Source organism: Fukomys damarensis, unplaced genomic scaffold, assembly GCF_012274545.1.
Source record: "Fukomys damarensis isolate Sample0158 unplaced genomic scaffold, DMR_v1.0_HiC HiC_scaffold_2, whole genome shotgun sequence".
In the NCBI taxonomy this organism is placed as follows: domain Eukaryota; kingdom Metazoa; phylum Chordata; class Mammalia; order Rodentia; family Bathyergidae; genus Fukomys; species Fukomys damarensis.
The window spans coordinates 62,428,943-62,443,996 of NW_022900914.1; the positions used below are offsets into that span (position 1 = coordinate 62,428,943).

The 15,054-nt window shown below is 39.9% G+C and overlaps 1 protein-coding gene and 1 pseudogene across 3 annotated transcripts; both read right to left on the reverse strand.

The window, feature by feature from the left end:
- Positions 1–834: 834 nt before the first annotated feature.
- Positions 835–2,864, reverse strand: LOC117286589 (annotated as a pseudogene).
- Positions 2,865–6,948: 4,084 nt separating this feature from the next.
- LOC104872566 (membrane magnesium transporter 1) lies at positions 6,949–14,740 on the reverse strand. 3 transcript variants are annotated; one of them, XR_004517756.1, is made up of 3 exons: positions 14,174–14,740; positions 8,883–11,249; positions 6,949–7,177 (listed from the first exon to the last, which is right to left on the reverse strand). XR_004517756.1 is itself a non-coding variant. In XM_010638792.3 (2 exons), the coding sequence occupies exons 1-2, from the start codon at positions 14,562–14,564 to the stop codon at positions 11,239–11,241; spliced, it is 402 nt and encodes a 133-aa protein (XP_010637094.1). In that variant the 5' UTR covers positions 14,565–14,740; the 3' UTR covers positions 8,477–11,238. The 3 variants fall into 3 exon arrangements, 1 of the variants encoding a protein (XP_010637094.1); XM_010638792.3 differs by lacking the exon at positions 6,949–7,177 and having other exon boundaries at positions 8,477–11,249; XR_783216.3 differs by lacking the exon at positions 6,949–7,177 and having other exon boundaries at positions 14,114–14,735.
- Positions 14,741–15,054: the final 314 nt, after the last annotated feature.

Below are 15,054 nucleotides of genomic sequence, written 5' to 3' on the forward strand. Positions count from 1 at the left end.
CATTTACACTCTGGCTTCCAGAGGAAGATCAGAAAATTCTGTGCTATGTTCTAAATTTTTTATTACCATTCTCCTGGGTCTTTCAAATTAAAGCCTGCAGTCTATTAGCACTTTGCTAATGACTAAATATATTCAATATTTTCATATATTTATGGACCACATATATTTATTCCTTTGAGAAGTATCCACTCAGACTTAATTGGATTTAATTGGATTAACTGATTTAATTGGATTATTTGTTTCTATGTAGTTCAGTCTTCTGAATTGTTTATAGATTCTAGATATTAAACATCTGTCAGAATAGATGGCAAATATTTTATACCATTAGCTTCACCCTTCACTCTGTTGATTTTTCCTTTGCTGTTACAAAGCTTTTCAGATGAATGTACTCCTATTGTTAAGTTTTTGCCTTTGTTTCTTGAGCTATTAGATCCCACTCATAAAATTACTGCCCATACCAACACCTGTAAATTTTCCTCTCGTGGTTTCAAAATATTAGTTCTTACATTAACTTTTTATCAATTTTTAGCTAATTTTTGAACAGGGTGAGAAACAGGGTCAACTTTCAATATTCATCTGGATATCCAGTTCTCCCAGCACTGTTTGTTCGAGTCATCTCATAATGGTTAGAATTGCTAATATTTAAAAAAATGCCATCAAAGATCTGAAGAAAATGTAACTCTGCACTGTTTGGGGGAATGTCAATTAGTATAATTACTATGGAAATCAATGTGAAAGTTTGTTTCAAAAGTAGAATTACCATCTGATTTAGCTATTGAACTACTGTGTATGTACCTAGAAGAAATAAAGGTAGCAAGCAAAAGATATGCTTGAGTGCCCATATTTATTATGACATTATTCACAATATCTAAGAGATGGGATCACCACAATGGTCATTAACAGATGAATTGAGAGTGAAAATATAAACTATTTATATACAATGAAGCATTACTTAGCCGTATTGAATGAAATTTTGCCATTGGCAGAACAGATGGAACCAGAGGACTTCTTATTAAGCAGCATAAACCAGACACAGACATAATAACTAGTACGTGTTCTCCCTCATATATGTAAACTTAAGGAAAAAAGAAATCAACCAGAAAATAGAAGAATGATTAAGAATAAGGAGGAAGAGGGCCACGGGCAGAAGGATGGATGCATATGATCAACATAAACTACATGGACACATAGAAAAATTCACAGTGAATTCCATTAATATCTATAATTAATATGTGTTAATAATAAAGTCTGTAATTTAAAAATCTCTTCTCCATATTCAAAACAATTCAGGTTTGGATTGTCATTAGAGTCTCCTTTATTTTGCATGAGTTGCAAACAGTGATATAGCATAGATTTCTCACATATAGGTAGAAATGCTAGAAGGAGAAGGAGCAGCTGTAGCAGCAGCCCAGGCTCTCACTTCTGCTTTCCTCTGTGGTTTATGCTATGACTTGTATCGCTGTGAGAGGCAAACTTTTAAGCTGTTGACAGTAATAAGCTGCAAAATCCTCAGGCTCCAGCTTGCTGATAGTGAGAGTGAAATCTGCCCCAGATCCACTGCCACTGAATCAAGATGGGACCCCAGATTGCAAATTGACTGAATCATAGATCAAAAGCTTAGGAGCTTTCCCTGGTTTCTGCTGATACCACATTAAATAGGCATTAGTTTCCTGACTTGCCCGACAAGTGATAGTGACACTGTCTTGTAGAGATGCAAACAGAGTAGATGGAGACTGGGTGAACTGGATGTCACATCTGGCACCTGAAATTGGCAGCACACATAAAATATATACACAGATTAATCATATTACCAGAAGACAGCCCTAGAGGCCAGGCAGTACTGAGCACATTGCACTGAGAAAATTCCCCATAGTGTCCTTCCTTACCTGGGAAACAGAGCAGCAGAAGCCACAGGAGCTGAGCAGAAGGCCCTCATGTCCATGTGGTAACCTGACTGGGACTGGATCTTGCACAAATTGACCAGCTTTTAAAGAAGTTCTCAGGGCAGTGGGCTATGTCCTGGGAACATGCAAATCAGCATGGTTTGTGTGGGTCTGGGAACAGCTGCAAGGATCTTTCATCTCAGCAACTCAACACAGTCCCAGTGTCTCCATATATTCTACATCTGATCAGAATGGCATAAATTTGCTTGCAAAAAGTGTTTTTTCCCTAGCGATCACAGGGTATATTCATTCTTCTGGCCACTGTTCCATTGCTACCTTCAAGCTTCATCACATCTTCTCTTGCTGTCTCTCTATCTATGTCTCTCTGTCTGTGACAGGGTCAGTCACCCTCTTGGAACCCATCCTAGAAATTCAGGAGTTATTCTTCCTTTTATTTTCAATAAGAACTCTCCTAACCTCCTCCTTTGGTTCACAACTTCATTTCTTGACGTTTGTGTTAGCATGAGACTGACACATATGGTCACACAGTGGAAGTCACATGGAGACCTGAGATGAATAAGAGGTAAGCCCCAATAGGGATCTTTTATCACCTTTTTCCTCTTCCAGTGTGTTTTTTCTAAACCATGATTCCATTTAAGAGGTAGAGATTTGCACTCCAATTTTACTGGATAGCCTTATAACCTTTTGTCTCTTCTGTCATTTCCTGGTGGTAGAGTAGATTTGTGGAGCCATATGACTCATATGAAAAGGTAGAACCTCTTTGACCATTTAAAGGTGACTAATGTAGCCAATGGTCTAAAATCTGGGACAGGTTTCACTGGGGAAATCTGGCCTGACTCCTCTTCCATACTGTGGAAGGGCATATCACGTCTGTCTCATTTTCCTGTAGGATTTGATTCTTCACTGGTAAAGGGGAAATGTTAGCTCCTAACATTTTTAAATTTTTTTCAGAGTTTATTGGTACATTTTAGGGATACAGTACAGTTACATTCATTGTTGGGATCTTGTACCTCTACATGACAAGTCTTGGTTCTCATTTTTTCCCCTTACCCTTGCCCTCCCTTCACCCCTTCCTCCCCTCCCCGGCTACAAACATTTTATTTTCATCTTTTCATTATCTCACATTTTTTTCTTTTCCCTTATTACCAACATTTTTAAATTTTTTTCAGAGTTTATTGGTACATTTTAGGGATACAGTACAGTTACATTCATTGTTGGGATCTTGTACCTCTACATGACAAGTCTTGGTTCTCATTTTTTCCCCTTACCCTTGCCCTCCCTTCACCCCTTCCTCCCCTCCCCGTCTACAAACATTTTATTTTCATCTTTTCATTATCTCACATTTTTTTCTTTTCCCTTATTACCAACATTTTTAAATTTTAAAGACTCTTTTGGTCTTTAAAGACTGAGAAGAATGAGAGCTCTTGGGTGAATTCCTCTATTAACCAGCCACAAGTGTAGTAAGAAAAAAGAAAAAAAAAACTTCTCACTGGTAAAGACATTTAACTCTAGCTTTCTCTTGCCTTTCTTTTTCTTTTCCTTCTTTTGAAGGCATGTATTTACTAAAAACCAGAGAGAGAAGCCCACTCTGATAAATTTTTAGCCCCAAATTTCTTTTTCCTGTTGTTAGGGTAGAGCTGCAAACTAAAAAAATATCTCTACTCTATTCTCTTCCCCCTCTACTTCAGGAATACTGCACAGACAGTGTGGACTAATAGGTTTTTTTTTTTTAAGCACACGTGATTACATTAACAGATCTAAAAATAGCCCTTTAAAGATTCACAGGGGCAGATGGCAGCTTGTGGCAGAATGGATATCAAGGGAGCGAAGAGCTGCCTGTCTTGCCAGTTTCTCTCTGGAACATGTCACCAGGCCAACAAACACTAAATGAGAGTCCCACCACAGTTAGTATGAGCTGAAGGACTGTGAAAAAAGGAATGCTTAGGCAGGGAGCAGTATTCCCTCAGGCAATTTTCAGCCCCTACTGCTTTCTCTGGTAGGATCAGAGCTGGAGGTGCCCCCAAATTATTGGCTGAAACAGGCACGTGAAAGTAATGCCTCTCTCTGATTGTCTTCCAGAATGAGAAACTCAATGAGGCAGTTTCTCCATTCCTGGAGATTGTATATTGATTCACTGGTACTCATTTGACTCCCAGAGTTCAAAGAAAGATTGCCCAATCTTTGCATGAATTCTGAACTCATCCTTCAGTTAGATCAGTTCTGAGAGAGAGGGAAACGATCAGAAGTTCCCTGTGTCAAGGCACTCTGCTTTAAGAGGCAGCGCCAAGCTGCTCCAACAGTGGAAGTTGGAGCCTATGTTACTTGCAGGCTCAGAGGGCCCTGCCAAGACTCAGATAGCTCCATCTAATCCTTCTTGTCCACCCAGAAAACCCAAGCTGCCACCATGAACCCCAGCTAAGCCTCCATGAAAGGCCTCTACCTTCTTTGGGAGATGAGACTGGGAGACTTTGGTGTTCTCTGAGTCCATGTGCCCTTTTCCTTGACAAACTTAAGACAGACTTTACAGGATTTAAGAAAGTTTTCTGATGATCCCGTTAAGTACACAGAGACATTTCAAAGTTTAACTCCATCTTTCAATCTAGCATGGAAGGATATTAATCTCCTTTAAAATCAAACATTAACCTCTAATGAAAGCAAGAAGACTTAGATACAGCAGAGGTCTTCTGAGATGACATATGATTTATTATAAAAGGGCCAAGAAACAGCAGCCAGGAAAAGACCATTTCCCACAGGAAGTCAGGACATCCCAGAAGATCCTACTCGGACCCTGATGACTGCAAGGACAGAAGGGCATGATAAATATCTCCAGGCCTGTATCTTGGAAGAGTTGTGAAGGATTCATTACTAATTGCACAGAATAATTGTCCTCATCTTTTCAATATCAAATTATGCCTGTTATTAGATGTAAAGTGCTTGGCTACAGAATACCTGTGTATGCTTTTCTCTCTATTCTATCAATCTATGCCCTGTGGTTAGAGATTTTAATCTATTTATGTTTAAGGTGATTGCACATAATAAGGATGTGCTTTTTCCATTTGTTCGTTTGGCATTTTGGCCCTTCAGTAACCCCACTACTAGTGGCTTTCCCTTGATTTGATATTTCATTGTGACACATTTTGACTCATATCCCTTATTCTTTTATGCTTATTGGTGGTGATTCCTTTATCTTTTTTGATACTACTGATTTTAAATTGTAACATCTGAAATTTACTGAAATGTATTTAAGATTGATGCCATGTTAACCTCAATCACTTTAACCTAATATAACTCTCTCTTTCGTTTTCAGTTCTTGTGCTATTAATATTACAAATTAAATCTTGATGTATGGTGTGCCACTTAATATAGTGTGAACATTCCTTATATGTTGACTGGATTAAGAAGTGCCCAGGAGATTAATGAAGCATATTTCTGACATATCTGTGTGTGTCATGGCTTATGACCTTGGATACTATAATATATGACCTCTGGCTCCTTTTCCCATTCTGCTTTCTGATTGCCATGAGCCAAGGATCTTCACTCCGCCATGCCCTTTTTCTAAAAAGTTCGTGCTTTGGAGCTGGGCAATAATGGGCTGAATGCCCTGAAACCACGAGCCAAACTAAACCTCTAGTGCTTCAAGTAGTGAGTGTAAGATATTATATCCCAGGAAGAAAAATCTAACACAGACAATGATCATTATTTTATGTACTTTTGATGTTTTTAGAAAATAGAACTGTACAGTTCCAGCTATAATATTATTTTTCATATAATCCTTAAGCTTGCTTTTACCAGAGAATGGATGTTTTCAAATGGCATCTAGTGATTTTGGAACCTCTTTATTTTAGTTTGAAATACTTCATTTTATATTTTTTATAGGGTAATAATAGTGATAATGGACTACTTATCCTTTAGTTTATCTGGAAATGTTTTAAACTGATCCTAATTTATGCAGGGTAATTTTTCCAGATATTGAATTATTATTTTCACTATTTTCCATATAACACTGTTAAAATGGAAAAAATGTATATTAATTTTTATGAGAGTAATAAGATTAGGATTTCATATCTTTTGCCCAATCTGGTAGGAGAGCAATTCAACATCACAGGGGTTTGTGTGCCACCTTTTCTTGATGCATAATGAGGAAGTTTTGTCCTTTTAATCAGGACAGCTGCCACCTGTGCACATGATAAAATTGGAACTTACACACTTTAATGTATTATTTTGTCATGAGTAAGTTGCTTTATCCAATGGCTATTGTTTAGAACTTCTTGACATTGATTACAACACTCAGAAAAATCCTCAAATGATATTTGTGGGAGAAACAAGAAAGATAAATGGATTTACATGAAATCAGTCTTTCCAGAGTTGAGTTAGGTTTGCTATAGTCAACTAAATACCCATTATTAGTCTGATCTGTTCTACAATATTAGTGGTCAGAGGGATCAGTCTTCTTGGAAAGGTGGTTATTTAGAAGTTATAAAAATCACCTTATTCAGAAGGAAGAGATAAATTAACAGAAAAATAATCCCACTTTTTTGTTTTTTCAGTTCCAGCTGGGACTACAAACTACTGAATCATGCTGCCTCAAACAAGGAAACTTTTCCTCACTCAGTTTTCTGGTCCCAATCTTCCTGGAGACATTCAAGAATATGCTTTTCTAATACTCTATGTGTCTCTAAATCAAGTTAACACCCTAAATTAACCATATTAATGTCTTAACTTCACTATGCAGGGGTAATAATCTGTCATTAATTAAAACAAGAAACTTATCTGTCAGGCCTCTGCTCATGAAGCTGGGGTAGAAAAAACTTAAGATAGAGAACAACTTTCCTGACCCTTACCAAAATCCCCCAATGACCTCTATAGCCTGGCTGCACAGGAGAAAAGTTTCAGCAGACAGAGGCACCAGGAGGGGCAGTTGATACAGCCCAGCTTTATACTTTCCTACATGGTTTATGCTATGACTTGTACCACTGTGGGAGGGGAACTGTCATTCTGTGCACAGTAATAAACTGCAACATCTTCAGGTTCCAGGCTGCTGATGGTGAGAGAACAATCTGTTCCAGATCCATTGCCACTGAACCTTGGTGGGACCCCAGATTGCAAAGTGGGTGCAGAATAGATAGAAGCTTAGGAACTTTCCCTGGTTTCTGCTGATACCATTCTAAATTATTGTAATTATCCTGACCGACCTGGAAAGTGATAGTGACTCCGTATCCTGGAGACAGAGAGGAAGGATGGAGCCTGGCTCATCTGGATGTCACATATGGCACCTGAAATTGGAAGCCATAATCAATCACATTATAAGAAAACTTCCTTGAAAGGCTAGGCTGCACTAATCACATAAGGCTGAGTAAATTTGCAGCATTGTCCCTCCTTTCCTTGGAGGAAGAGCTTCAGGAGCCCTAGGAGCTGAGTGGAAACCCTCATGTCCATGCTGTGTTCTGACTGGGACTCACTGCTGCTCAAGGTGTGAACAGCCTGTTTTAAAAGTCCTTAGGGAAGTGGGCTATGCTCTGGGCACATGCAAATCAGCAGGGCTGGGAAGGGCTGGGCACAGCTGCAAGACTGGTTCATTTCAGTAAATCAGCACAGGCCCAGGGCCCCAGGTGTTCCAAACAAGACCAGGGTAGTGAAGATTAGGTTCAGTAGTTTTTTTCCCCCAGGGTTACAGGATGGAATCTGTCAGTTGCCCTGTGGTTAGTGATCTATTGGTGTCCTTGGGGTTATAAATAAGTGGGTTTTTCCTGGTTACTAATTACAAGTCTGTGTTAATGACTTTTGGAGGTGCAATTAAGGAAAATGTGGATATTTCATTCTTAAGATACAAAGAGAGAAATTAAGATGAGACTAGATTTATAAACTATATGAAGGAGTCTGGGTTCCTCCAGACAGTGACACAACCTGCCTATGACCTGGGGAGGATGTACTCAATTATGGTTTCCAGCCCTTCATAACTCAATCTCTTCAAAATAAATACGGTAGCATTTGATACTGACTGGACTCTTCTAAATGTCACACTGAAGTCATAGGTTCATTCTCTGAAGTATATTTTTGAATAAATTGCAATCATTCAAAAACAAATGAGAAGCCGTGCATGGCAACAGAAGCCTGTAATCCCAGTATCCTGGGAGGCTGACGCTGGAGGATCACAGCTTTGAGCCCAGCCTGCAAAACTTAATGACCCAGCAAGTCCCTGCCTCAAAATAAAATAAGTAAATAAATAAATACAGCTGGGAAGGTAGCTCAGTGTAAAGGTGGGTTCAGTCCCCAGTATCATATAAACCAATCAATCTAATCAATCAAACAAGAGAATCTACCCTAAGCCATAAACAGAAGTCTGACTGTTGGAAAATTCAGAACTGGTATAGCGATTTCCCACTGATCCTAAGGGGACAAAAACAAGATGTCAAGAAAAATTTTCATCCCAGCGTCTTACTTCAGAAAGCCTGTTTTGTTGAGAAAAATGAGTAGCATCTATCAAAAAGCATATATATCATGTATCCATTTTGTGATGTAATAAAGAAATTAATGTATTAATATAGTTATTTTGTTTGTTCTGGTACCTAGAATCGAACTTGGGGCCTTGTGTTTGCCAGGCAGGCGCTACACCACTGAGCTACATCACCAGTCCTATAAAGTACAGTTTTGTTTCTATAATGAAACATTTTAAATTCTGGCAAATTGAGTTCAAATATTGAGAATCCACAGTGAGTACACTGTTACCCAGTCCTCCATTTTAGAGCCTGAGCATTGTAAATTTCAGGCCCTGCCCTGAGATCCTGTAGTGACTCATCAACTGCTAATGATCATGGGGAGCAGAGGAACAGATCTGAAATCATAGCTCCTTTCCTACTGTCACTACCTGCCCTCCTGTATGGGACACTCTGAGTTTATTTCTTTCTGTTCCCCAAATGGAGACTTCAGTGAGTTCTGAAGCCCTCCTACTCTGAATTCACAAGGCCACTTCATTCTTACTGCACATGGTTGCCTTCAGAGTCACAGCTTTGTTCTCCTACACACTGAAGCTCATTGCTGCCGTCACTCCAAATATCTTCATGGAAGATGTTTTCAGGGTATGGCTATGAATGATCACAAAGAAAACAGAAATTAGGTAGCAAGTGGCACAGTGGGGAGACACAGCCTGCTGTGAAGAGGCCCAGCTGCCACATGGTCTGGGGGGCTGGGCACAGATCTGTACAAGGTTCCTGTTTGGTAAGGGCAAAGTGTTACTTCTGCTTTCCCAGTGTCTCTAAGATCAAGTTCCTGCTTTTATTATGAAGTTTGTTCACCACTTAATGATGGGTTTGATTTAGCTCACATCTTACAATATTTTCATTTTAGACCTTTATATCTTGAGACTTTTCACTCATTTTCAAGAATGTGACCTTACAGATTCTGTACAATACTCAAGCAATTCCTCTTCCCAATAATATGACAAAATATTTAAGGATAAAAGACAATCAGTTCACTTGGAATTCTTGAAAGAGAGTGGTCTCAGATGGAGTTTTAGGGAAGAGGCCCTGAACAACCCCAGAGGGTGTAACGATACAGGGTGGGCAGAAGCTGAGAGATCCTGATTTAATCTTTGCCATTGCATCCCAGAAAACCTTACATAACTGGTTATGAGGCTCCTGAAAGCGCAGATGGGTCCTGTGCAGAGCTCCCATATTCAGTAATAAGGACTGCTGAGGCAACAGGTGCAGTCTCAGATACACTGTGACTCTGCATTCTACCTCTCCCATACCACACTCCTCACAGGCTTTTGAGAAGGGGAACTGGCTAGTCTCCAGAGCTCAGAGAATAACCTGCTTCACACATCACCTCTTCCTTTGAAGCTGTTCTTGACCATCAGATTTGTGTATGACAGTTTGGACAATACCTGTTAGACATGGGTGCATTGAGCTTTTAATCAAAAATAATGAATCTGGAGAGAACAAAGCTAGTGTTCAGTAAATCAAAGGAGGGGACTGGCTGCAGTGTAGGTGTTAGAATATGGCCACATTTTGAAGTTCAATGGACATCGAAGGCATAAATCTGGTGTGGTTGAAAGAAGTCAGGTCCTGAAGATGACAAAGAAGTCAAATTTCAATTATCAACTGGCAATGCTGGCTTAAGTGTGGAAATGCGGATTGTGAACTCAGGCCAGCACAGCAGGCACTGGAATAAATGTGACTTTTGGAAAAGAGGTCTCAAACCAGGGCTTGGTTTGAGGTCAGGCCCGAATGGAAGAGAGCTCTGGACTCTGGCCCTGGGCCATAGAGGAAGCAATTTCTCTCCTGAGGAATAGGCTAAGGACCTGCTGGAGCCAAGAGCTCTGCTCACAGGTTGGCCTGGAAGGGAATCCAGGGAAATGCCAACACCCATGTCACTGAACCAATCTCAGAGCCACAGCTAGGATGAGTCTGAGACACTAGGGCCTCAGAGCTAGGCCTGGCTTCTTAGGGGCCACTTTTTCACTGTTCTGCTCTCACTGGTCCTGAGGGACTGAGACTCTGATGGAGCCAGAGAGGACAATCAGAAAATGTGTCCACTCACAGTCTTGTCTGAATCAGAGATAGAGATGTATACACATATAAAGGACATATACATTTCAGATAACTATATAACTAGAATACATGATAAATGTTGATACAGATATAACATGAATTACTGTCAAAGTAAATGATTCTAAATTTAATGAATTAAGCAAGTACATTAGAGCCCCTCCAGATCCACCACTCCAAGGCTGCTCCCTGACCACACAGCCCAAGTCATGAAGCTCAGGATCCACCATCACCAACAGGACAGGCAGAACTGGGTCCTGCAAGCTGCAGGAGACTTTGCATGGCCTGTGGGGGATGCACTAGTGACACAAAGTAGCAGGTGTCAGAGATTGGCAGTAGGTCTGGCCTGGAAATGCAGTTTTATGTCCAGAGATTGAAGTAGGCAGCTTTTTCCCTGGTGGCTTCTGTTACACAGGGCAGCACACAGCACATAGCACACATGGCTCAGTGGCTACTAAGTCAGAGGGAAACTACTCCACAACCCACTGGCAGCCTACTCTCTGAAAGTGACATGGATGACTTGGCCCAGTCTTCATGTGGCTGCCAGAACTCTGATTACAATAGGTCATATCAGTCCCATGTGGAAGCTTCTGATAATCCTTCCATAAGTACTTAGAAAGTGGAGTCAAAACTTGAGGTCAATGGTGTTCCAGAATGTGAGAGAAAAAGGCCTCTAAACCCAAAGAGGTGAATATCCAAAGTGAAATAAAGGTGATTTGTCCTTGTGTCTTCAGAGTTAAGAAGTTTGCAGAAACTCCTGAAGTCTTAAGTCAGTGAGGCTGGTAAGACTAGATGTTCCCTGTAAAGGATATGAGAGGGTGTGAGACGTTGGATTCAGAGTTCAGAACTGTCCTCCCGCCTGTTCCACAAAGATGGAGAGTGCATCAGCAATTACTCTAAAGAAGCACCCAGGTGAGGTTTGTGACTAAAGAGGGACAGGAAAATAGGCACATGTCATGAAAGCACCATTCACAGATGCCCAGAGTGACATCTCTTCCTGATCCACCTCCTGACTCACTTAAGTCATTCTGTTGGGGAATACTGTGAGTAAGCACATGCCGGAGCTTGGCCTCATTGTTGCTGCCCACAGACTCAGACTGTTAATATTCTGCCTGGCTCTGTAGATATGATCTTCTCTAAAGGGATTCAGAGATTAATGCTGGAGGTGGGATCCACAGATGTTCCTATTGTTATCTACGTGGGAAGCAATCACAAGCATCTCCAAATATGCAGTTCTGATTAGCAAGTCTAGCAGGTGAACAACTTCATCTGCAAAGAAACTTTGTGCTTAATGCAAACACACTGAGGATGAACCTTTCTCAACAAGAGTCAGAGCATAAGATTAAGAGAATTACACTGGTCCCATGTCTGCAAAGTATCTCTTGGGGCTAATTCTGAGAGGGTTGGGATGGCATATTATTCTACTTGACTAAAATAGGAAACCAAAATATTTCAGGTTGGGTGGCTTAAACAAGAGAAATACAATTTTTCACAGCTTGGAGTCTGCAAAGTCCAAAATCAAGGTCCAGAACATATCTATTTATATTTTATACTCTATTCTTATTTCTTATCTTGCAGTGTTATCAGAAAGCTTTTCTTTGATACATAAGATACAGGTAGCGATAAAGCCTCTTCTTACCCCAAGATTTAAGGACAGGAGCATTATAGTATTAGCTCCCACCTGTATGACTTCATTTAAGCTTTATTCCCTTCCTTCAAATACACCAAAATGGGTGTAAGACTTCAACAATTGTATCTGGGAGATACAAGGAAGTCCTTAAAGAGATGGGCTTTGGAAACAGGGACAAAGTAATGGCTAGGGACAACTCCAGGCTTCCACTCTGAGCACAGAATGAATTTTCTCTGCAACCAAGCACTCTGGCAGTTCCTTCCATGTGTCTCTGGTCACACCAGAGATCCTGTCCACTCCTGCAGGCTCCCTGTTGATAACAGGCCACTATCACTTTACTACTTCTCTAGTATTTCCGAGTCTGTTTTTTATTTCAGTACATACTTGAAACAAGCAACAGAAGTTACTGGTGTAAATTTAGGAAGAAATGTGGAGTGCTCATCTGGCCAGAGGTATACAAGGTGTTAGCCAAGTTACATATATCTTAAAACTGCTATGTCAGTTATTTGCCAAATTATTTGGGATCATTTTTATAGTAGGATTTTCAATTGGACAGAAAAAGGTAAGATTTCAATATCTATCCTAGAGACCAGCCAAAATATTATAAGCAGCATTATATCACAAATGCCTGGCTATGAGAAAAACACTGTTTACCAAAAGATTAACTGAGACATCTATTTGGTATCTGGTCCTCCTACCTTTAATCTACTGATTTATCAGCACTTCCTATCACTGTAATAAGTTCTCAAGATGAGATTTTCACTCTACATAGAAAAGCATATTTGGGAATTCAGTCACAAAATCTTTTTTGAGACCAGGTCTCCACTACACAGTTCAGGCCGGCCTTCAAATCACTACAAAGCCCAGGCTGGCCTGGAACTCTCAATGATCCCCCTGCTTCAGCCTCCAGAGTAAATCCACTTACATTAAATGATCAGAATATACATATCTGTCACAGTTGCACAACTTTGCAGATATAGCTGCACAATTCAATAGAAGCAATGTTTTCTACAAAAAATCAAGTTGAACTTCCTGCAGTTTTTTAGTTCAAAGAGCTTGTTAAAATTCTCTTACAAGTAAAATTATTGTTTTGAAAAAAAAAACAACTCTGTATCCTGATCCTCACTTTCAGCACCATCAGTAAAGATAGAAAATGGTAAGCCTATTATACATAAGAAACTATTCAATTTCTTATATGACCTTAATTTTCTAAAAAGAAAAAAGTTCCAAATATTTAGAATATATTTCACCCAATTCCTTTAAGTCTGCCTTTAGATTATTAAAAGTTTATTTTATTTTCTCTAATTTACTATCTTAATATGAAATAATCTAAGACTTGGAAAGTTAAACTAGCTCAGTTTTCCTCACTGATTACTATTCTTCTACATAGGATAATGAAATTATAAATGGCTTTGGAGTGTATCCTCAAGTATTCTTACAGCATATAATCAGGGAAATCCTTTAGAGCAAACTGTAGCTTTATAGTAGGCTAAGCTTGTTAAATGTACTTATTATGACAGATTTTCTGACATAAAAATTGCTCATTTGCACATAATTTCAGACAAGTCATCAAACAGGAAAGAGAAAGCATATGGAATAGGGGTGGAGTGAAAAGTCATGGATAAATTAAAACCTGGAAAATATTTGCAAAAGAAGAAATACTCTTTCGGGGTCAGAAGAATGAGAAGTCACCATTTTGAAATTGGATAAGAACTACAGACCATATTACTAATATTCAGGCTGAAAAATGCAGTAATCACAGTATCTCTAAAAATCATTCCTAAAAAAAATACAGTGCAAAAGAATCCTATGAAGATCATGAAAACCACCATCATTTTTCATTTGTTCAAACAGGGGCTTTCACAAAAGACGCAAACTTGCTTCAAATGAAAAAAATCCCTATAGGAAAGATCCAAGACCCATTTCACAAACGATATATACTCCATTAACAATCTCATTAACAGTGTACAAACAGAGGCCTTATATTTTTTTAAAAGGTCAACATAAATGCTGACTCGGGGAGTGTTTCATACCCCAAACTCCAGTATTCAGCTGTATCCAGTCATGATATTACGATTTGTAAAAATCTTAACTGCGCAGCGACTCGTGTTTTCGTAACTTCAATGAGGCATCAGAGGTCAATGAATCTTGGCTTGAAGCATTTGTTGCATCCGAGGACCGGGACAGTACTCGACCACGATGATTAAATACATAAAAGGAAGGGTGATTCCTTAAGGTGTCAAATGTCTTATTCTTCAGTTCTGAAGTGGCATTCACGTCTTTAAACTCTCCGGCAATATGAACTATACCGTAACATGTAAATGCAAAGGCCAGAAGTGTCTGAAGAATTATATCTACCGGAAGCGATTCATCTTCCTTTTCTGTTAACCGCATGTAAGAACGATGCTGCGCAGCGGAAAAGGCGGCGTGGGCTAGGGCAAAGAGGGCAAGGCCTACCAGTCCCTTCCACAGCGATGGCCCCATGACTCTAAAGGAGAAAGCAGCACAAAAGGAGAGCGATAAGACGCGGCAAACTCTTTCTTCTTCTGCGGAAGTCCGCGTGGCGTCTCAGAAAGATGTCGTCACAGACGCCTTGTCCGCGCCGCTGTGCAGAAGGCACCGTTGTTGACGCCCCTAATGTGCTGTGACGCCAAAAGACGTGGTCTTGGAGTCCCTGTCAGCGAGGCGGTGCATAAAGATGACGTTACAGATGCCTTGGACCGAGGCACTTTAATGGTGCAAAAGCTGCAGAACCCTGAGAAAGCGGAGATAGGAATGCCTGGAGGAGAGAGACCACGAGTTTTTTGGTTTTTTTTTTTTTGGTACCGGGGATTGAACTCGGTTCCTTGTGCTTGCAAGGCAGGCCTCCAAACCGCTGAGTTAAATCCCCGGCCCTTTGTTTGAATGGGTTTTTTTTGTTTTTTTTTCTTTTTCTATTATTTTAGTTCATCATATTTGTTAATTTCTCACTTTT